The sequence below is a fragment of the Erigeron canadensis genome, chromosome 1, assembly GCF_010389155.1.
Source record: "Erigeron canadensis isolate Cc75 chromosome 1, C_canadensis_v1, whole genome shotgun sequence".
NCBI classification, from domain to species: Eukaryota; Viridiplantae; Streptophyta; class Magnoliopsida; order Asterales; family Asteraceae; genus Erigeron; species Erigeron canadensis.
The window spans coordinates 6,449,837-6,472,928 of record NC_057761.1 but is presented as its reverse complement, the minus strand read 5'-3'; the positions used below and the strand labels follow the sequence as shown (position 1 = coordinate 6,472,928).

The 23,092-nt window shown below is 35.6% G+C and overlaps 2 protein-coding genes and 1 long non-coding RNA gene across 3 annotated transcripts; 2 read left to right on the top strand and 1 right to left on the bottom strand.

Annotated features, from left to right (window-relative positions):
• Positions 1 to 3,667: 3,667 nt before the first annotated feature.
• Positions 3,668 to 5,643, top strand: LOC122597829. The gene is made up of 3 exons (XR_006323474.1): positions 3,668 to 3,733; positions 4,470 to 4,559; positions 5,555 to 5,643. It is a non-coding gene; the product is annotated as an uncharacterized LOC122597829 (long non-coding RNA).
• An 8,193-nt stretch (positions 5,644 to 13,836) lies between these two features.
• Positions 13,837 to 18,607, top strand: LOC122586169 (protein FAR1-RELATED SEQUENCE 5). Its single transcript, XM_043758277.1, has 2 exons — positions 13,837 to 16,299; positions 18,299 to 18,607. Exons 1-2 carry the CDS (start codon positions 14,092 to 14,094, stop codon positions 18,470 to 18,472), a joined length of 2,382 nt encoding a protein of 793 aa, XP_043614212.1. The 5' UTR covers positions 13,837 to 14,091; the 3' UTR covers positions 18,473 to 18,607.
• Positions 18,608 to 20,402: 1,795 nt separating this feature from the next.
• On the bottom strand, positions 20,403 to 22,835 carry LOC122584928 (protein FAR1-RELATED SEQUENCE 9). Its single transcript, XM_043757009.1, has 3 exons — positions 22,703 to 22,835; positions 20,828 to 22,350; positions 20,403 to 20,693 (listed from the first exon to the last, which is right to left on the bottom strand). Exons 2-3 carry the CDS (start codon positions 22,310 to 22,312, stop codon positions 20,526 to 20,528), a joined length of 1,653 nt encoding a protein of 550 aa, XP_043612944.1. The 5' UTR covers positions 22,313 to 22,350; positions 22,703 to 22,835; the 3' UTR covers positions 20,403 to 20,525.
• Between the last annotated feature and the right edge of the window lie 257 nt (positions 22,836 to 23,092).

The following is a 23,092-nucleotide window of genomic DNA, read 5'->3' as shown; positions in this document are numbered from 1 at the left end:
TAAGAATCAAAGCTCCACAATACAAGTTGATGGATGGGAACCTTTACAAGAAGGCATTTCTGACCCCATGGCTACGCTGTGTGGGACCCAAACAGGCAGAAACAATAACTTTTGAAATCCATGAAGGAATCTGTGGACTACACGCAGGACCCAGGTCAGTGGCAACAAAAGCACTGCGCTTGGGGTATTTTTGGCCATCCATGCACAGAGACGCAACCAAGCTTTTGCAAAATTGTGAAGCATGTCAACTGCATGCAAACGTCCCCAGACTACCAAAGCAAGATATGACATCGGTAACATCCGCATGGCCATTTACAAAGTGGGGAATTGACATAGTGGGGCCACTACCCAAAGCACCAGGAAAGGTAAAATTTCTAACTGTGGCTATTGATTATTTCACAAAATTGGTAGAAGCAAAACCTATGGCAACCATAAATGGAAAAACAATTGAGAATTTCGTCTGGGAATATATAATATACCGCTTTGGACTACCACAAATGATAGTCTCAGACAATGGAAAACAATTTGCGGAGGGTACATTCACAGAAATGTGTCAAAGGCTAAACATAAAGCAATCATTCACATCAGTGTATTACCCACAAGGGAATGGACAAGTAAAAGCAATCAACAAATAGATTGTGAAAGGCATGGAAAAAAGGCTGGGACGTAGCCATAGTGGCTGGGTGGATGAATTACCATTGGTACTCTGGGCACATCGTACAACACCCAAGCAAAGCAATGGGGAAACCCCATTCTCCCTAGCCTTTGGATCAGAAGCAGTCTTACCTGCGGAAATACAAGTCTCCACATGTCGAACAATAGACATAAATGAAGAAGACAATAATACAGAAATGCGTATAAACCTCGACCTTTTGGAGGAACGGATGGAAATTGCTTCAATAAGAGAGGCTGCGTATAAGCAAAGAATTGAAAAATACTACAACAAAAGAGTTCACCCAGACAGCTTCAAAGTCGGTGATTACGTCCTCAGGCTCAACAGCGCAAGCCAGGTGGAATACCTGGGGAAAATGGGGCCAACGTGGGAAGGACCATACAAAGTCGATAAAGTCATCGGAAATGGTGTGTAAAAGCTTTCAACGACAGATGGCCACCCCATTGATAGGACATGGAACGCAACAAATCTGCGTAAGTTTTATTGTTAAAATATATATATCTAATATATATGTATATGCATAAATAAAAAGAGAAAAGGAGAGAAGATCTCCAACTCTTATGTGCAAACAAATACTCTATTATTGAACAAGAGAAAAGGAGAGAAGATCTCCAACTCTTACAACATATCCTATTAAAGTACACTATTAAAGAATGGTGGGGACGCCTACCGGACTAATACAAGGACGGGTTACAAACCCTTCGGTGTACAAAAACTATGATTCATGGTGAAGAAGGATCGCAACCTCACACACGTAGTTTCGAAAAGCCAAAAAAGGCAAAGCATATTATAATAAAGTAATGACTATAACAGAATGCATGCCCAAAAACGCCAAACAAGGCAATGGCATTTCAAAATCATACTCCTATGATTTTATCAAAGCATATGCCTAACTGCTGAAAAAGCAAGTGCATACAACAAAATCCTGAAAAAGGTATAAAGACGTATAGCCTGGACAAAAAACTCCAAGAGCTAAAACTACGAAACGGATAACAAGAATCTGACTACTTTAAACCAGATGAAGAATCCGAAGACTTTAAACCGGATGAAGAATCCGACGAATTTAAACCGGATGAAGAATCCGAGTACAAAACCTAAAAATCGGATGAAGAATCCGAGAACATGACTATGACCCAACCGACGAATCCGGACATATTTTATAAATATGAAAATCTTCACAAGCAGCTTGGTCGACAAGAGATTTCCTGGAAAGTGGATTCACCTTGGTCAAGTGGTGTACAAAAGGAATTACTTCCGTCATTACCTTCTTATACTTCACCTGCAGAGCTGATAGATCGGAACGAAGAAGTTGTAACTGATTTTCTCTATTCACCATCCCATCTCGAGCGGTCTGCAGCTGGATATCTTTAATTTCAAGAGCTCGCTTCAAATTTTGAACATCGGAGGAGCAATCATCGGATGAAACAGAGGCAACACCAACGGATGTGCCACAATCTTCAGAACGCCGCTGTAGGATTTCCAGATCCGACTCCAACCGGCGAATTTTTATCATATCCACATACGACCTGGCACCGAGCTTAAACTTCTGGCTAATAGTCTTTATCCGGCCATGCTTGCAGAAAACACTCCTCTTTTTCCGATAACCCCACTTCATCTATTTATGGAATCTATCAACAAAAGTGAAAAACAAAAACCCGGATCCAATTGCTTACCTTATATAGGGATATGAACCGCACTGCCGTCAATTTGCAAAAAGGGCCATTCAAGATTCGTTTTAGTACAAAATCATCCCTTTCAAAAACCTTCTGAAAGACAGCAGACTCCCAGATGCAAACACGCAGGGTATGCTTGAAGGGTACGTTTCACTCTCGATAAACAAGGAACTGATTTGCATTTATCAAGAATCCCATATCTAGGGAAAGAAGATCAAATCAAATCCCTTATTCTTAGAAGTGATATACACGGCCCGAAAAACCCTACTTGGGGAATAAGTCACGAAGCCCCTGCACACAGGGGGAAGGATGGCTAGAATTAACTCTTCGGCTAAGACTAACAACACGATCTTGGCATATCATATTATTAGTCTGGGGGACTTGATGGTGTACCCACCGTCACCCAGGATAAAGCCTCACCCTAGGTAGGCTAAAAAGATCACCCAGGGTATCACATAGCCTGGAGAAAAGAAGATAAACATGAAAAGATACGATCATATCACTTCCTTAAATAAAGGAGATCGTTACCAAAGATACAAAACGCGTGAGAGACTCATTCTCCACGAAAAAGCATCTATAAAAGGGGGAAAACCCTAATCATTATCATTATGCCTACTGCGGCCAAAACCCTAAAACACATACAAGATCCACGGGCAAAAACCTAAGAGATCTAAAACACATCTAAACCGGCGTACAAAAGGTTCTCACACCTTACCAGCAGGGAATCGCTGTCCAACCCATTAAACACCTCCAAATCCTTTAACCTAATCCGTTGTACAAACATATATAATTTTGAAAATCCGGGACGTTGGCGGACTATATGGAATAGAAAGTTTGCATTTGTGTAAAAGTCCAAAACGCATATGGGTGGTACTATCGTGCTAAGATGGACTTATTTTCAAGTGACAGACTACAAATCAGCTCAACTGTAAGAAATTGGTTTTTGGCGTTTGTGATTTATATAAGGTCATTGTTGTAGAATGGAATAAAGATATTGTTGGTGTTTGTGAGTTATATAAGTTCATTGTGTTTAATGTAAGTTCTTATATAACCTTTTCAAAATTGGTTTAGCTCCTTTTTTTTTTTTTTGATAGGGATTGGCGGATTGCTGAAAAAGCAAGGTCTCAAGAGTAATTTGGGACGAGATCATTAATGCTCATTGGTATTTGTTTATCGTATTGGTATGTTTAAGAAGACGATATAAGGTTAGCTAAAATTGGAGGTGTCTAAATGGTCGAAAAGTGAAATTCAAAACAGCCTGTTGGGTTGATTTTCGATTTTCCAACAGCTTAGAATGGTTTTCGTAGAATTTAGAGGGGTGATTTCCGATCTCCCAACCGTCCAGGAAGAAGGTTCCTCACAGTAACAGATATTCCACACTCTTCAGGTGATATTTTTAATATTGATTTCATGTGTTTAAGCATTCAAATATACTTCAAGTGGCCTTTGACGTATTTGACCCATATGATTGTGTTGCAGAAAACATATTACCTATCTTGACCCATAATTAGTTAAATGGGTAAAAAACTCAAAATATCCCTTTATAAAAATGTAGCCCATGTTGACCCATATTTAGTTAGATGGTGATGAACATTATATTCTCTTGTCACTTCACTTAAAACCAATTGTGTCTATTCAAGATTTGTCGTCGGGGGTATGCATTTAGCACAACTTTTTACGTAGTCTGCAATTGCTATAAATGAAGGGACATTAACTCGAAGTGATTTCCATGTGTTAACATTCAACTCTTGATTTGTTAATATGATCATGATACATTTAAAATTCTGTTATAGTTTTGATTATTAAGGCTTTCCTTTTGGCAGCTCTTCGAGCGGCAATTCGGGTTGATATTAGTATGTTTCACGCTGATAGGTATCTGCTTAATTTACATTTTTGTGTCATCTTTTAGTGAATCATATAGCTTATCTTCTTCAATTAAGACCTGCAACATAAGGAATAAAAACTTGACTACGTGGGGCACTTCCTTAAAAGCCTTTTGAATGTGCAAATGTTGGTATTGTTTTATGACCTTTAAACAGAATCATGGTACTTAAAATTTTGGAAATTTCAATATGGACCTTCATATATGGAAATTGTTTAATGACCCAAGATATGTTTTGCAGTTGGATGTTTAGATTCAAGGCAACATGAAGCAACCAACATGGAGGAGCAAATATTGAAGCTTTTGATTAAAGGGCAACATTAAAGACATGGTGAGTTTTTTTTAATGTATACAAGTGTCAGTGCCCTATACCAATTTGGGCTGGGGTTTTTGAAGTTGCTCTAAAGCATTGTCTTTTTGAAGTTACCCATATAAAGCTTGGTTTAAGTATATACAACCTAATGAAGATGGCATCCGAATGCACTTTAAGATGACTTTTTATACGGTTTTGGACATGAAAGTGTGTCACTTCAAGTTTTGTGAAGTGCTTAAAACAACTATCAAGGAACTGACTTGTGTATATTAGCATTTTTTTTATTGCTCTTTTATCTTTTATTATAATAATATAATGGTAAGCATAGAAGCTGAAAAATGTTACATTTTTGTAGATCGAATGAGTAATGCCCAACCGCTATTTACGTATCTCAAAGGCAAAAGTGGATATTTGGCAAAACTGGCCTTCACGAGCCTTATGAAGATATTTGTTAAATTGCCCTTTATTAAAATAAAGTATGTAGCTTTGAAGTTTGACACTCATATTTTGGTTTATTTGCATGATTATATTCTAACACTACTCTAACTGTTTTTAAAAGTATTTTGAATTTAGGGTTTCAGATATTTGATTTTATTGTATAAAAGATTCAAATTTTATTGGTGTAATTTTGGGGGTTTTCACCCAGAATAAGTTCTTTGTGAAGGACTCATTAGTTTGTAAATAAAAGGACCTTAATTAAAAATGCTTAAAGTTATTTATTAAGATTATATTTCCAAACATATTCCGTGTTTTCGTATGGGTTCTACATCTATAAAATAACATACCTTAATTAATAAATAAAACATTTTTTAAATTAATTATTAATGATTTTTTTCTAACATTATCCCGTGTTTGACCAAGATGCGACTGGTAGAATAACTCCTATTATTTGTAGCAAAGTCAGATCCAACAAGCCTAGGGTAAAATTATAGTTTATGACTACTTAAGACTACACGTTTTATGCATTTTTTTAGTTTTAATTTATTTTTCCGGTGATTTCTTACTTTTTGTAGGCTGTGGCAAGATACCAAATGCCACTTCTTCGCGAGATTGAGGGTCCCTTGAAGTTTAAATGTGATTAACTAGCTGATGCTATTATAGATACTGGGTACAAACTTTTGTTTAAGTTATAAAATGATTCCCTGCAAATTCATGTACATCGGAATGAACCAGTTATGGAAATGCTCCAAACGGTGGAGTGTCTTTCTCTTTTATACTTATCCAGGTGCGATTCTTTGGCAAGGTATTTTAGTTTCCTGTTGGTGAACAAAATTAGTCAGAAGTTAACCATATTTTTCATTAGCAGTTTTTATGAATTAATGATGCCAGTTTTAAGCTCACAAGAATCCTCCGTGTTCACATTTTCGTAGAGTTAAGTTGAATACATAATATATGACTTACCACCAGAAGTTGGATTTGAGCTTTGCGTCCAATTAAAAACTGCATTCATTTTGAAACTAAAGGACTATTATTCGTGTGAGAAACCATTTTGGATTTAGATCTATTGAGAGATTATGAGAAGAGACAGTTTGAAGGATGGGTGTGAAAATGTGAAAAAATATATAATAATGTAGACAAATTTATGCAATACTTTTTAAATAATTTAGTAAAAACGACCTTTTAATACTCACCTACCGCTCTTCAAAAAAAAATAAATAAAAAAATACTCACTTGCCAGCTGCCAGTCTGCCACGTTAAATTGCTTTGTATAACTACGAAATTCAATAAGCTATTCAATTGTCAATCACCAGTGGCTCAAATAGTACTATCGGACTCGGCGATTGTTTTACGCCCCCAAATTTTTAAGCCCTTAAAATCTTGTATATTAGACTTAGTGTTTGAATTTTGTATTATCATTATATAATTTGCATTGCAGTAACGCCTTTTTGATTTTTGCATCAACATCTGCATATTTTTTTATTACTTGTAGTTCAATAACAAAAGACGAGCTATTTTTTTTTTTACTTTAATTTATATGGTAATGAACTAGGCCCCCAAAATTAATCTCATTTGAGGCTTCTAAAAACCTTAAACCGCCACTGTCAATTACCAATTTCATCTACCATAGAGTCATTATTATGAATTGCCAACAAATCATCTTACTACACATTCAATGAAAAAAAAAAGAGCAAGTTTTATATATTATATTCTTCTTAACATTCACACAAGTTTAAATTAATACCATATATATGTAGGGTTTTTTTTTTAAGTAATTAACTTAAACATTCGGTTAATAAAATTTTAAACTAAGCTAAAAATCGTTTTGGTCCATTCTCGCTTATATATACTTTTTGAAAAAACAAACATTAAAGTTCAATATTTCAATTATTACACATTAGAATTAAACACACATTAAAATTAAAATTAATTCATATATAAAATAACCATTATAAATTTAATAAATTAATTTACACCTACAAATTTCTAAACTTACATATAAGAATCCTAAAACCAATATTGAAAATTAGTTACATTTTGAAATATACGAAATGACCGTTCTATATTTAATGAATTAATTTATATTTACAATATCTTATATTTCAAAATATTTTTATTGTTTCCTTTATATTTCAAAATATCTCCAAAATTCAAGTTTGAGCTACATCGCTTAGAACTTGTTCTAACACATGTATTTTTTAGAGGTGTTACTTGTTTATATTATGTAATAAAGAGCCAATGTGACCTTAAGGCCGACTCATTTTGTTTGGGAAAACTCAAATGCGAGCTCGAATCGTTTCAGGCCTTTTGAGTAAAACTTAAGCTTGTATGTAAATAGTTTTAGCGGCTCGATCTCAAATCATTTATTACTAAAAGTCTTATCAATCTTTCGTGATAAAATCTTATGGTTAATATTTGTTGGGGAATTTAAAGTTACAAGGGTTATGACCGGATATCTTTTTGTGTCGTAATATTATTTTCCGAAACACAACAATTCAACCCTATCTGTCTGGTTTAATGAATTTTGTTTTGGGATCTAACACCCGTTTGTTTGAAAGTATTTCATGTTTCATTGTTTTGTATATTTTTTACTCATATATCTCTTTCTTTTATTGATATCCAAAAGATTGTTAGGGCATACGGAGTGGGTGGGAAGGCCGCATCGGGTTGGGCTTATACCGGCGGTTACACCACTCCAACTTACATCGGGCTGGGCTAGAGGGTTGCTCAAAGGTATCACAAGCCGGCTCCCATAAAATCAAATACGGTTGTTTGCATTCAATGCTTTTGCCCATTGAAGCCAAATAAAAAAAAAAATTCATCAACATTTGAAAAAACTAGCCGTTGTATATATACATATATAAATGTATATATATCTTCTTCTCCATTTTAACTTTTCACATCCATTTTAACTTTCTTCTTCTTCATTACCAAATCCATTAACATTATTGTACTATCATAATGGATCATCGAGGGCGTGGGCGTGATGGTTTGAGCCGTGGTCGTGGTTTTGTAGAGGCTACTCGAGGGCGTGGGCGTGATGGTTTGAGTCATGGCCATGGTTTTGTAACTCCACAGCCGACGTACAATCAACAACACTCGAATCTTCAACATACGATGTCTCAACCATACCATCATCTTCAACAATCGACACCTCAACCTTACTATCCCCAACCGGCTAGTTCCCAACCAATGTTTTATACCGAAACCCCACAAATGAATATCCGGGATTATGAATTCGTTAAAATGGCGGAATTCGAACCTTTCTATCAAGCCTATCGTGACAAGTTGCCAAGCGACGATGACAAAGAGAGCGTACCCGAAACACAAGAAGTTCCAAACAGTACTCTTTTTTATCAATTTGTATCGGCCATCTTTTTTAAACTTTTAGGCCATATCAAATTTTTGTTCTTTTTTTGTTTTGGTCATTCAAATATTGTATATAATGTTCAAGAAGTTCACACACAAGATGTTCAAGAAGTTCCACCAAAGAAATTCAAGAGACGTGCGGATAAGAAACCGTGGTCTCAAGAGGAGGAAGTGGCTTTGGCTAGGGCATGGATTCTCATCTCAACTTGTCGAGTAATCGGGAATGAACAAGGAAGGGACAAGTTTTGGGAACGTATCTTGGAGCATTTTTCATCACTTTTGGGAGGAACAACTCGAACACATCATAGTTTAAACACAAAGTGGAGCACAATGAATGGAGCAATGAACACGTTTAATGGCCTATATCACCAATCGGTTAGTGAATTCATATTTGAATCGATATGTTAATTAATTTAGTTGTTGTAATTTGATTGAGATGTGAATCGGCCATGGCATTGTTTTTTAGTAGTTCACTAATTTGGTTTCGATTGATTAGTATAAAATTTGGCAGTGTACTAATTTGAATTAGTTTCGATCGATTAGTATAAAATTTGGCAGTGTATCTCATAATCATGGTGTTTGTTTTGCCTCAGACTTGATGGATGTATTATTAATTTTCATGTAGTCTATAAAAGAAATTATGGCTGTTTTTGATGTGATCTGATCCAAAATGATATGTATATGCATCTTTGTATAGTTTAAAATGGTAATTTGCTTGTTCAATTATATGCTGCCTATTTGATTCTTTGTGTATTTTGAAGTAACACAACAATTGAGATATTTTGAAGTAACACAACCTTTGATACGTATATGCATATGCATCTTTGAAGTAACACAACCTTTGATATTGTTTGGCAGTTTCGTATGTGGCAAAGTGGGTGTACGGATCTTGATGTGTTGCAAAATGCGTTGGCCGATTATGACACTAAAGTAGGCAAAGCTTTTACTCACCAATTGGCTTGGAACGTTGTTAAAGATGAAGCTAAATGGAAGCAACAAAAGACTACTCAAGCTACTCAACAAAAGACTAGTCAAGCTTCTCAAGCTACTCAAGCTTCATTCGCAAGTTCCGACAAGCGAAGAAGGTCATCCGATGAGGGCAACTATGCGTCGAGTAGCAATGATCCGGCTACAATCATCCTGGATTTGAATGAAGACAACACCCCCACTCGTCAAAGGAAAGGCAAGAAACCGGTTAGTGAGGCGTCAAGTGTGGCTGCTATTGTTGACTCCGTTCAATTGTATGCCGATGAGAAGAAGAAAATGATGGCGGAAATCACCGAGAAGACGAAAGTTATTCTGGACCTCCAATATCAACAACAAAAAGAAAAAAGTGAGAGGGATGATTACAAGTTCTTCAAGAAGCCGCATGATGATGAGAAAGACCCGATTGTATTGGAATGGGTGCTCAACAAGAAACGCCACATCGCCAAAACGTACAATTGGCCTTTCGATGGTTAATTCATTCGGTTTTTATTTGTTGGAATGAACGTTTAACTACTTTATATTTGGTTTTTATGTAATGGACGATATCGTTTAATCGTATGGTTTTTGCTTGTTTTAGTTTTGGCCGTAACATATGATTTTTGTAACACCCGTTGTTTTAAGAACCTGGATTTCAAAAACTTTGCCAAACGGCGTTTAAAAAGTAGCGGAAAAGGATCACTTTAAAACTGCTTCATCCGTAACCGGATGGTACCTTTATAAAATGGTGTTACTAACGTGCATCATCAAAACAATATAAATGAAATCCAAGTTATGGCATCAACATAAATGCCATCATTAATACATGCTCATAAATCATGAACGAAAGTAGCCAAGACATAAGGCTAAAAGGGAAAGTTTAAGCATTCAACAAACTATGCTAGTCTTCTTTATTGCATCTACCCATCTCACCGAGCTAATCCTTTCCTAGCTAAAACCTGCTTACCCTGAAGGACACAACATTTTCATAAAAGCAAGTGTTAGCTAATAAAATTAGCTAAGTAAGATACACACATTTTGATAAAACGTTCTTCATTTTACTTTCATAAAACTTTGTCATATCTTACTTATCAAAACATGATCACATTACACTTCATTCACAATTATCATAGATCAACCCATACTTCCCTTTTCCCACATTGCATCACATTTCATTTCATATCAACATATACATCATATTATCATATACCCACATCTTAATGAGTATCTTATATCATATCAACATAGACTTACCACTTAAACGTAACTTCATATCATATCTTGGCATATCACGCATAAACTTGTCACACGTATTCGTATTAGCACATATTCTCACGTCACATGGTGGTCTCACAACGTAAAGCACATATACTTCTTCCACACATATCTTAATCAGCTTAATCGACTTCATCTTACGTCTTACATATCACACATAACCATATCGCACATATATGCATAGCACATGTAGGACATATACTCCCAATTGTGCCTATGTATCGTTCTTATCACTCGTCTCAACACATTTTATTAAATCTCACATCACCTTGTAATCCCACGTCTTAAATTACATGTACATCTTTCTCACATATTCATATATCTATCTTAATCGACTTATTCTCACGTTTTACATCTTTACATATTATGCACTAGCTTTACAACTAGCACGATTTCCCACGTCTTACGCACTAGCATTACATCTAGCACGATTTCCCATGTCTTACGCACTAGCATTACATCTAGCACGATTTCCCACGTCTTGCGCATTAGCATTACATCTAGCACGATTTCCCACGTCTTACGCACTAGCATTACAACTAGTACGGGTTAAGCTTAACACTTCCCACGTCAATCTCACGTATTTAGCTATAGCATTTCCCACGTATTTATCTTTCTTACTTTTACGCACTAACACTAAGGCTAGAACGATTTCCCACATTTCACACTTTACTTTAACATTAGGTATATTCATAACCTAAGTAATCTCATATCTACTTTAACGTTTAATCCCACAAACGTGCACAACTCATAGCAATTCCCACGTGTATCTAGTGAACTAGACATGTCATGCTTAAGTCCTACATACAAGCCATCACATATCAACATTAAGGCATATCAACGACATTATCAACAACACATATCTTAAACATATCATAGCAACGTCATTATAAGCATCATACTTCATATGCACATATATACTTCTACTTTAAACGTCATCATATCAACATAAATCATTTCAACATGCATATATTACTACATAACCTCCCGCATAACCCGGAAAACCCAACACATATAAGATAATCCGATTAAGAGGTTACTTATAGAAAACCACATTTTGTTGTGCCTCCAGCGTGAGAAAAGTCATGTATCTTACCTCGTAGAAGCGTACAACAAATGATAACGTAAGTTACCGAGCTTTGCAAGTATTCCCGACTACCAATAATCATTAGACAACATAATGAGCTTACAAGTACTCACTTACTTATGGTCATGACTCAAGTCCAAATACCTATAAACATGACTCATGACAATGCTTGATGCATCGGAGGTTCATTTAATACTTAAGGGCTTATATAACTCGACGGAACTCGACATTCACTCACTAAATTAACCTTTCTGGAAACTTGACATCATCATCATCTTTTAAAGGAATTACCATTAGAAAGTGGACTCTCTCATGATTCCGTGGATAGCTTATTTGTCAAAAACGGAGTTACGGTTCAAAAGTTATGGCCATTTGAAAATTCTGTCGCTATTGCGTCGCAACTACCAAGTTGCGTCGCAGCTATATGTCACTCTTTTCTAGTTGCGCAGCAGCTTAGTAGCTACGCCGCAGCTAGCCCCGAATCTGCACAAACCTCATTGTTTAACCTCCAAACGACCCCAAACCTTATGAACGACTTTTGCATCTCAAAATTCACCATTTTAAGAACATAATGATGCAATAAAATCATTGATTAATCCTTTCTTGATTTGCATCACAATAACAAACGTTTTAGGTTACGAATCGATCAAAATACACGTTTTTGACATCAATTGATCTTCCAATAACCTAGACCAGTTATGGATCTGATTATATGATTGAAAGAACATAAAATCAATGTTATTATACCTTGGATACCTGGAGATTACAAAGAGGATGCAAAAACTTGATTAAAACACTCTCGAATCAACCGAATAACGATGAAATCGAACAATAGAATGCTATGGAACCAAGGGGACAACTAGGGCTTCAAATGAAGAGTATAATCTCTGTATTATGAGTCTAATGATAGGTTACAAGACCCTTAACCCGTTTTTGAGTTTAACCCTAAGTCAAAACTAGTCCCTAAGCTTCCAAACGACTTATTTTTAGCTCAAAACACTTATGGAGAATACTTACAACCCATTAAACACTTCAAGCACGTCAAAAGGCATATAAAACATATCTTAAACAATTTAACACATCAATCATTAAGGCACTAAAGCTTTACACGTATAACACATTAAACACATATAGTCATTAAATTATTTAAAGGCTTAACAGACACGTATTGTTGACTTAACGACTCAAGTCAACCGTTTAATAAAAAGTTCGGGATGTTAAAATTTTGATTTAGTCAAAATGGTTTATTTCTTTGTTTAAATACTTTCTTTTAATTTAAAAAATTAAAAATATTAATTTGGGAGGGTTGAAAATTTTAATGAATGCCAATGGATAAAGTTTAGAGGGTTGGTTGGGAGGGTTGAATTATAAGAATGAGATGGAATAATTTGATTGGCTAATTTTGGAAGGGTTGATAAAATCATATAAACCACTCCTAATACCCTTATATTGAAAGAGAGCTCAAAAGTTCATGCATATTCATATGTTACCTGAATCTTTGCATGTATGGATGTATGCATATTTATAAGGATGTGACAAGCTTTTAAGATAAACTAGATGACATGTATCATAATTGATTTTTTCATGTGAATTGAGAAAATCAAATTAGGAGCATAAAAAAAACTTTTGTGTGAATTTAAAGAAATACAATTGTACATGCCAAAAATATGTCAATAATAATGTACTTTTTATTTTCAAAGTTACTAGTAAATACATTTTTTCATGTTTAATGCAATATAGACATTTCAAAATATTATGTCATATTTTCAATGTGTATATATCATGTCATCAAAGTAAACTTAAACGTGATCAATTATTACAATTTTTTTGGGCCGAAATGTCATTAACTTAATGATTCAAAACTTATATTTAAGTGTCATAACCATATATTTTAATTACATTAAATTACTAATAATATTTTTATGATTTCCAAAATGGTTCTAAAAAAATAAAAAATAAAAAAAAATTTCCAACATGATCTATTACTAAAAGTTAAAAAAAAAACCATAAAATCACAAACCTTTTTTTTTGGATTGGGCCAAAATTTGTATTTATTAAACCAAAAATTAAATCATAAACCAATTTGCTAAATCAAATCTAATATAGGTCTAATATAGGTTTAATCAAAGGGTTAAAATTGGGAATCTCCATGTTTCACAAATTCAGTTGGAGTTGACACTTCCAACCTCCCAAAGTCTCAACGTTGGACGGAACTGTTTCTCATAAACCAAATTCAGGTCTTTCTCCGATTCCCTTCATAGCAATTTTGAATTTATATTTACTTTTTTTTTTCTTCACATTAGAATTAGAAATTTATAATCTATACATAAATATAAACATATGCATAACCCTAATAGTAGTTTCCAGCCAGTGAGTGAGTGAGTGAGTGATTATTTATATTATTAATTTGAAATTAAGATGGAAAATGAAGTGATGGAATTCGATATCGGATTAGGAGGTGTAGTGGTAGTAGAAATTGGAGATCATCATAATGATAATGGTGTAGGAATTATAGATGAGGAAGTGATGTCCGACGATTCTCCGACAGTCGGAAGTAGTGGCGGTGGCGGTTTCTTTATGGATTTGGATACTTCGATTCAACCGGGGGTTCGGGATTTGGATCTCGAGCCTTGTGAGGGTATGGAGTTTGAGTCTGAAGAGGCTGCAAAGGGTTTTTATAATTCTTATTCTAGGCGTGTTGGGTTTAGTACTCGTGTTAGTTCCTCACGTAGGTCTAGGAAGGACGGTGCGATTATACAGCGGTCGTTTGTTTGTGCTAAAGAAGGGTTTCGTAATTTGAATGAGAAACGTACTAAAGGTAGGGAGATCAAACGTCCACGAACTGTTACTCGTGTAGGTTGTAAAGCGTCAATGTCGATCAAGATTCAGGATTCAGGAAAATGGGTGGTGTCCATGTTTGTTAAACAGCATAACCATGAGTTGGTTCCGCCTGATCAAGTTCATTGTCTGAGGTCCCACCGCCAGATTGCTGGTCCTGCTAAGACCTTGATTGATACTTTGCAGGCTGCTGGGATGGGACCCCGTAGGATAATGTCGGCTTTGATTAAAGAGTATGGTGGTATTAGTAACGTTGGATTCACTGAGGTCGATTGTAGAAATTACATGAGGAATAACCGTCAAAGGAGTTTAGAAGGAGACATACAACCTTTCATTGATTATCTGAGGCAAATGCAAGCGGACAATCCGTCGTTCTTTTATGCTGTCCAGGGTGATGAAGAACAGTGCACGGGTAATGTTTTCTGGGCCGATGCCAAGGCAAGGACCAATTACACTTACTTTGGGGATACTGTGACATTTGACACGACCTACAGATCAAACAGATACCGTTTGCCCTTTGCACCTTTCACTGGGATCAATCATCATGGCCAGCCCGTGTTGTTTGGCTGTGCTTTTCTTACCAATGAATCCGAATCCTCGTTCGTATGGCTATTCCAAACTTGGGTTTCAGCAATGTCTGGCCGTCTCCCAGTGTCAATCACTACAGATCATGACACAGTCATACGTTCAGCCATTATGCAAGTTTTTCCTGACACTCGCCATCGCTTCTGCAAGTGGCACATCTTCAACAAGTGCCAGGAAAAGCTATCCCATGTGTTTCTTAAATATCCAAGTTTTGAAGCAGACTTCCATAAATGTGTGAATCTACCTGAATCTGTTGATGAATTTGAAGCTTGTTGGTTGTCACTCGTTGATAAGTATAATCTTGTGGATCATGAGTGGCTTCAAGCAATATATTCCTCACGTGGACAATGGGTACCTGTGTATTTGCGGGATACGTTCTTTGCCGAAATGTCTATAACACAACGTAGTGATAGCATGAACTCTTATTTTGATGGATATGTAAATGCATCTACTACACTAAATCAGTTTGTTAAATTGTATGAGAAAGCATTGGAGAGCCGTAATGAGAAAGAAGTGAAAGCGGATTATGAAACTATGAACACACTCCCTCTTTTACGGACTCCTTCTCCGATGGAGAAACAAGCATCCGAACTCTATACCAGAAAGATATTCATGAGATTTCAAGAGGAGTTGGTTGGGACACTTACTCTTATGGCATCAAAATTGGAGGACGATGGAGTGGTGACAACATATCAAGTGGCAAAATTTGGAGAGGATAACAAATCGTACCGTGTTAACTTTAATGTTCTAGAGATGAGAGCTACTTGTAGCTGCTGTATGTTTGAATTTTCAGGTCTTCTATGTAGACATGCATTGGCAGTATTTAGAGTGACAAATATTCTTACTCTTCCATCCAGCTACATTCTAAAGCGATGGACAATAAATGCCAAAAGCAGTGTTATACTTGAAGAACCAGTTAATGATGCATTTTCTGGTTATCTGGAGTCGCAAATTGTCAGATATAATACCCTTAGACATGAAGCTTTTAGATTTGTAAAACAAGGGGCTGAGTCTGTTGATACATACAATGTGGCCATGATTGCTTTGGAAGAGGCTGCAAGGAGAGTTTCCATAGCAGCAAAAAACGAATCAAGACCTATTATGATTAATGGGCATAGCAGAGAAGATTTAAGAAGCAATGGAACACCAACAAAAAGGAATTCCGAAAATCACCATGAAGATTCAGACGAGAATTTGTCAGAGGTCAGTTTCTTTAAAGTTTTGCAGTATCTTGCTTTACTGCTAACCATAGATTCTGCAACAATTTCACTTTGTGACGCTGTATTTCCTTCTTTATTTAGCTTTGGCAATCAGTCTTGTTCTTTCTTTGAATGTCTATGTTTTCCCGATATGGTGCTCAAAATAAGTTTCTTTTCGGTATCCTACTTATTTGACAATAACTGTAATCAGTGGAACATCTGTACATCCTTCCAGGCTTAGGCTTATATATAGTACCATTTGTTGTTTAGATCGCAATTTGCTCAGGTGCATACTTAGTTTAACTGATGAGGGTGGACGTATTCTAAATTCTAATACTTATCTAAGTTCCTCCAAGCTTCCCTTTTTCTTGATGGCAGTGTCTATCATTTTGTGTTTGGTGTCAACTGAAAAAGCATTCAGGTTCTATCACAAAATCTGTCATGTGCATACTAGCATGAGCATGATTATATAAAGATCTCATTTTTTTAAGAGATTAAAAACCAGGTTTAGTAACAACCAGCATTTCACTTTAAAATTTCTAAAGCAAAAATGGAAGCTCATTTATGAGAGTAACAAAAAGCAGCCAGGACAGATTTTTTAGATCTAATATTACAACTGGCAGTATCATGCAGATTATTTTGTGGAAGCATATTCTAGAAAGAATGTGAATATTCTTATTTTCATTCATTATGCTCCATGGAGAAATGGACAGACAAACCTTGTCCATGTATGCGTTTTGCCATCAACCTATATACATGCTAGTGCAACCCCTAGCACCTTTGGACAACTTAATTAAGGCCGGCTGCCTCAGTTCCTTTTAGTGGGCCAGTTTTCTTAGCTCAATATAAAGAGGCCTGCTGCCATCTTTTGAACTCAGTAGCCTCAGTGGACCGTAGACAACATTACTACAACAGTGAGACTATAGAAACTTGACCTGCATGATGGCTATTAACCTAGCCTTAGCCTTGCTATCATGACATTTGGCTTAGCCCAGTATCCTGTTAAATCTCCAAAGCGGAGATGGATTTATCTGAGATTATATGAAGTTTTGCATCACAATTTACATACTACCTGACAAGTTACTGAGTATTGAACTTTTCACATCCTCATTTAATACCTCTTAATGATAATTATATGTACAACTAAAAAGCATTTACCAGGATCAAAACATTGCTTACAAGTTTCATACGCTCTTTATAATCACGTATTCTATTTTGGATCCCAAGTTATTGGATACCACTTCCTTGAACCATTTACAAACCTTGGTGTAGTGGGTTCTATAAATACCTGTTCACCTTGTTCATAACTATGAGCTAGACGCAGTATTAGGTGACAATATGTGTGGTTCTCTCTAGGTGACAGCGAGCAATTTAAATACTCGTATAATTTTGTGAAGGGTATACCATATGAGGTTATTGGTGAAAGTTGGATTTCTATATAATTGATGTTTAAGAATGCTCTGAGGAAGGTTGTGCAGCTGCACAATCTCCCTAATGACATATATTCTTTTTGAACATCATGTTTGAGCAATATCGAGGAAAACTTGCTTTTTGTACATTCGAGCTTTTGCTTGAACAATCATGGTTGCTACTTGGCTACTATGGATCTACATAATATTTCTCATAATGCCACCATCATCAAGACTGACCTGTTATTTATTTGAAAAAGAGAATTTTTTGACTACACAATTTTGTCAAAATTTCCGAAGAGGATACCAGGTAAAGAAATTATTTTCTAGTTCTGACCATGATCTTGCCTCGTAAATATTTAATTTTTATATTGTCCCTGGTTTGGAACTTATGAATTGAATTGAAGTGTTGGTAATGGATTCAACACCATCCAACTTTTATAGCCAATCCATGTAAGCCGCGGTTTCCTGGAATGACATCCATAACTGACTGCTATTACTTTGAATGTCTGAATTTATACACGTCCGTAAACGGGAATGTGTATTATGAACCCCCACAGTACTTTACATAATTAGTTGTCTGGTTTTATGTAGGATGAGATGGACAGGAAGATCCAGGAACTTAATAAAGAGCTCGATTCTGCTAGGCGCAAGTGTGAAGTTTACAGGAGCAATCTGCTTTCAATTTTTAAAGACATTGAGGACCATAAACAGCAGTTATCACTTAAAGTCCAGATAATAAGGTATAGTGTGAAAGATTGCTTGTAAAGGTTGTGAACATGTTGTGATTTAATTTATAGTGGGCTATTCAAATGATTCTTGGATGCCCAACATATATGTATAGTTTCATTCCTCCCGTGGACGCTCCTTTCTAATCCTTGTGACATATGAAAGTTAGCGAAATGTAAGGTTGGGGTTTGGGCTAATTGATAAATAAAATATTAAATATCTAAAAATTGGAAGTCTTAACCAACTGAATAAAGCTGTGTACACGACTGGAAGTCAGTTGATTTTATTTGAAACTAAGCAAAGATCCCTTAAGATTTGAAGAACTAGTGTTTGCAGCAAAGAGGACTTGTGGATGAAGCACAATGATTATACTTCCGGTTTATGCTTGTAACTTTGGGCCAAAACTATTGACTTTGGGCCAAAACTATGCTAGTAACTTTGGGTCATTGCTGTTGGATGACAGGTCAAAAGTAAATTTAGAACTTAGTCATTCAATTGTACCCACAGTACTTGAAATATATTTCAAGCTTTAAGGTTGCTTGAATGATAGAATCTGAAATTTCTAACATGGAAATTAAAATGTTGAATTTCCTGATCTGTGTTTACAGCATTTGAAAGCTTGTAATTTATTATGCATTAAGCGATCAAAATGTTTTGAGTCAGGATCTAAATCACATCTACCATTCATCCTCCTCTCAATATAATTTCTCTAAAGTTATTTCCAATGTTAGGAACGCCTTTAGCTGTCACATCATATCTTGTAAATCCTCATAAATTTTTTAAATCCCATAATTTTACCTCCAATCACCATTTATTTAAATTATTAAATTGTGTTAAATAGTTATATTAAAAGAATTACCAATCGCTTGCGGTTAAAGAGATAAAGTTTTATTAAACATGTCAAGTAGTTGGTCTTTCTGTTCATATTGAAATTGTTGGCCGTTGGGGTTATAATTAGTACCCGCAACATATTCCTCTCGAACCGCCAACAACAATAGTTCGTCCGATACAGTCTTTCTACTGTTTTTGTTGCGTAAGTACAACTCTTACTAATCTTTCTATGTTTTTTGAGTTTAAATAGAAAAATAAAATTGTCAATAAATAAGATGGTTGGAATTCAAAAAGTGGTAAGTTTAAAATTACATAAAGTAGTATTAAATACAATTAAATGAAATGTAAGATGTAATATTAATTTAACATATATTAAATGAAATGCAAGGTTAAGTCTTAAAAAAAATTAAAGACAAAAATATATTAAGTAAGAACAAGGATGGACATGTCCTTAGGTAAGGATATACTCCAAAAATTCTTTACTTTTGAATAAATTTCAACGGCAAAAGATATCCAAAACACCTAAGGGCACCTAAAGGCACCGCCTATTGGAGATAGCTTAAGTTCAAACTATTGCAAACTCGATAACCTTTTTTATCTCGCACATAAAAGTTCCATTCTATGAAAATAACAACGGTGCCCAGTCGTTGCATAAGCTGGGTATAGAAGGTGAGATTAATATTTTTAATTAACCATTCTATGAAAATTAATTATATATAATATCAATAGGAAAAGAAATGATGTATACAACTTCTGGTAAATGCCTATAGAGTGAAGCCTGAAAATTATATATACAGTTTTTGATGATGCTCCACAACACAAACATATGAATCGATTTAAAAGGATGAATATGGAGCAGCAGGCTTGATCAGAACAATCTTAATCTTGTTATTCACTTTCATCTCACTAACTGTAAATATTCATTCTCTGTCCAGTTAGACATTGATCAACTTGGCAAAGCATTGTCTCCTCACTTCTTCATATCATCCCCTCATGTCCAGAATAAACTGAAGCCGCCATAAAACTCAAATCTAAAAGCTAAAAATTGCCAATAGATTTGCACGATGAACTCCACACCAACTAGGGGAGAGTGCATACAAGCTTATTGTCATGTGGGTATGGGTATATAATCAGTATATGTTGCATTTATGGCAGTATATATTGCGTTTTCGGCTGTACATGGGTTTGTCTTTTGACAATGGGCCAAATAATCAAAAACACTTTTGTGCACCAAAGCAACAATCTCGTATTGCAGCTGCATTTATTCTTTCAAGCTTAGCCTTGCATTCTGCACTTTAACAGAAAGCTTCAACTTCTGCTCCTCCATGTCTCTCAAAACTGTCAATAGATTGGCACGATACACTTCACATCTCTGATTTGTATTTTCTAACTCAGTAGTCAATTCACGAAGTTTCTTTTCCTTCTCACTCTGACATAACAAATATAATACCCATTTCAGTTTAAGTCGAAAAAAAAGGATCATCCAAAAATGAAATCTGTAACTTCTGGAACAGAGTGAAAAAAAAAAAATAATAAAAAAAAACTTCGGGTACGATCACTTACCCTCAATTGATATGGCGCTTGTTGACTTCCATTATCCTTTTGAGATTCTTGATTTCCTCCGCTGTGGTTCAGTCTGAAACTTTGTTTCTTTGAAGCAGTGACTTTGTTTACAGCAACTTGCAGGGCATCCAATGCCGCATGGTAGCTATGTATGGACTTAGCTCCTTCTTCTACAAATTTTATAGCCTCGTGTCTGAGATTGTTATAACGTACAGTCAGAGACTCTTGAGAATCGCTTGGTAGCTCTGGAACATATTCTTCAATGACACCACCACTTCCCTTGGCATCCTTTGTCCATCTCTTCAAAATATATTGAGATGGAAGTGTAAGTACATTTTTTGCTCTAAACACTGATAAAGCATGCCGGCATATAATACCTGAAAACTCAAACAGCTGGCAGCTACAAATAGCTTTCATCTCAGCTGTATTGAACCTAACAATATGTGCTTTCTGTTCTTCTCCAAATTTAGCAACTCTATAAGTTGTCACAGTTCCATTATCTTCAACTTTAGTCGCTTGATTAGCAAGAGTCTCCACTAACTCCTCTTGAAACTTTACAAATGCTTTTCTAGTATACAAACTAGCAGCTTGTTTTTCCATAGGAGAAGGCGTTTTTAGAAGTGGCGTAGTGCTACTAGTCTCATAGTCTGCCTTCAGTTCCATCTCATGCCAGCTGATTACCGCACTCTCATATTGTTTAGCTAGCAACTGAATCGATGTTGTCTCATCCACAAAACCATCAAAGAATGCATTCGGAGTTTCTTTTTTGTGTAATTCTCCAAAAAATGTCTCTTGCATATAAACCGGAACCCACTGATGACGTGCATTGTAAATTGACTGAATCCATTCATTATCCAAAACAGAGTATCTTTCTATAAGATCTTGCCAACAAGACTCAAACTCATCGACCGTATCTGCAGCATGAATACAGTTCCTAAAATCCATATCAAATGTAGGATGTGTTTGAGAAATATGAACCAACTTCTCGTGAGTTTCTCTAAATATGCTCCATTTACAAAAACGGTGACGGGTTTGAGGCAAAACATGTGCAACAGCCATCTGAATATGATGATCAGGTTCAGTTGTAATCGAGACTGGATAATTTCCCGCCATAGCATGTACCCAATTTTGAAGTAACCAAACGTAGCCAGACTCAGACTCGTAATAAAGCAATCCACAACCAAATAAAACCGGCTGACCATGATGATTAAGCCCCGTGATGGAAACCAATGGTACACTATAATCATGGACTCTATACGAGGTGTCCAGTCTAACCGAATCACCAAAAAAACTATAATTCATCCTAAAACTAGAATCAGCCCAAAAAATATTCCCATTTCCGTTTCCATTACCATCACTGTCATATTCAATTGCTAAAAAGAAACCGGGATTCTGGGCTTGCAATCGTTTCAGATAATTTACAAAATGCTGATCACTACGACTACTCTCGAGGCCCATTTCCACCTGTCTACTGCCAATGTTCATTACTTTATATTCTGCCTGGATACCGTAGTAGGCTTAGTCTGGAATTGAGAGAAAATGGGGCATAATTAAATACAGTACTATTTTTCGCACTGAAAGAAATTCATTTGTTCATGTTGTAATTTTTGCAATGTGAATGTGCTGATTATTCTTATTAACATCCAGAAAATGCACAGAAATTAAAAACAGGAAAAACCTTTGCATTCTAAATTATATTATCCACCACCACAATACAATATAAAAAAGCTATTACACACACATGTATACACAATTACACATGTGTGTGTATATATATGTCACTAGGGTTTCATTACAGATGTAAAATATGCTCAAAAGTATACTAATTAATATTAAATAATTAGAAAAGAGAGATTTGAGGACGTGAGAAACAACCTTTGTTCCGTACGATGTCCGGTCACTCGAGAGTTTGCGGCGGCTGTTCTGTTCTGTAGGTCGGTCGGATGGGACTTCGACTGTGACTCCCCTCTTTCTTCAGTTCCCTTTTACTTTTTTCTTTGCCTTCTTTTTAGCATAAACCCCCCATTATTTTCCATTAAATCTGGTTTAGTATATGTCATATCATCTATTATATTATTTAAAAATTAAGAATTGCTAAGAAGAGTTTAAGCTAGATAATTTACTTTATTATCGGTAACATAGAGGGTAACTAATTTTTTTTTCTTTCTAAATACACTATTCACTTTTAATTTTTTTAATTAGATAATTTATACAACTAGTACAAGTCAATTTGTCTCGTAGAGTTAAAGTGTAGATTGTTTAATG

Excerpts from the sequence above, each read along its gene's own strand:
- LOC122586169 (XM_043758277.1), top strand. The coding sequence starts at position 14,092 with ATGGAAAATGAAGTGATGGAATTCGATATCGGATTAGGAGGTGTAGTG. Across the intron at positions 16,300-18,298 it reads CAGACGAGAATTTGTCAGAG|GATGAGATGGACAGGAAGAT; the intron begins GTCAGTTTCTTT and ends GGTTTTATGTAG.
- LOC122584928 (XM_043757009.1), bottom strand. The coding sequence starts at position 22,312 with ATGAACATTGGCAGTAGACAGGTGGAAATGGGCCTCGAGAGTAGTCGT. Across the intron at positions 20,694-20,827 it reads AAGCGCCATATCAATTGAGG|AGTGAGAAGGAAAAGAAACT; the intron begins GTAAGTGATCGT and ends TTGTTATGTCAG.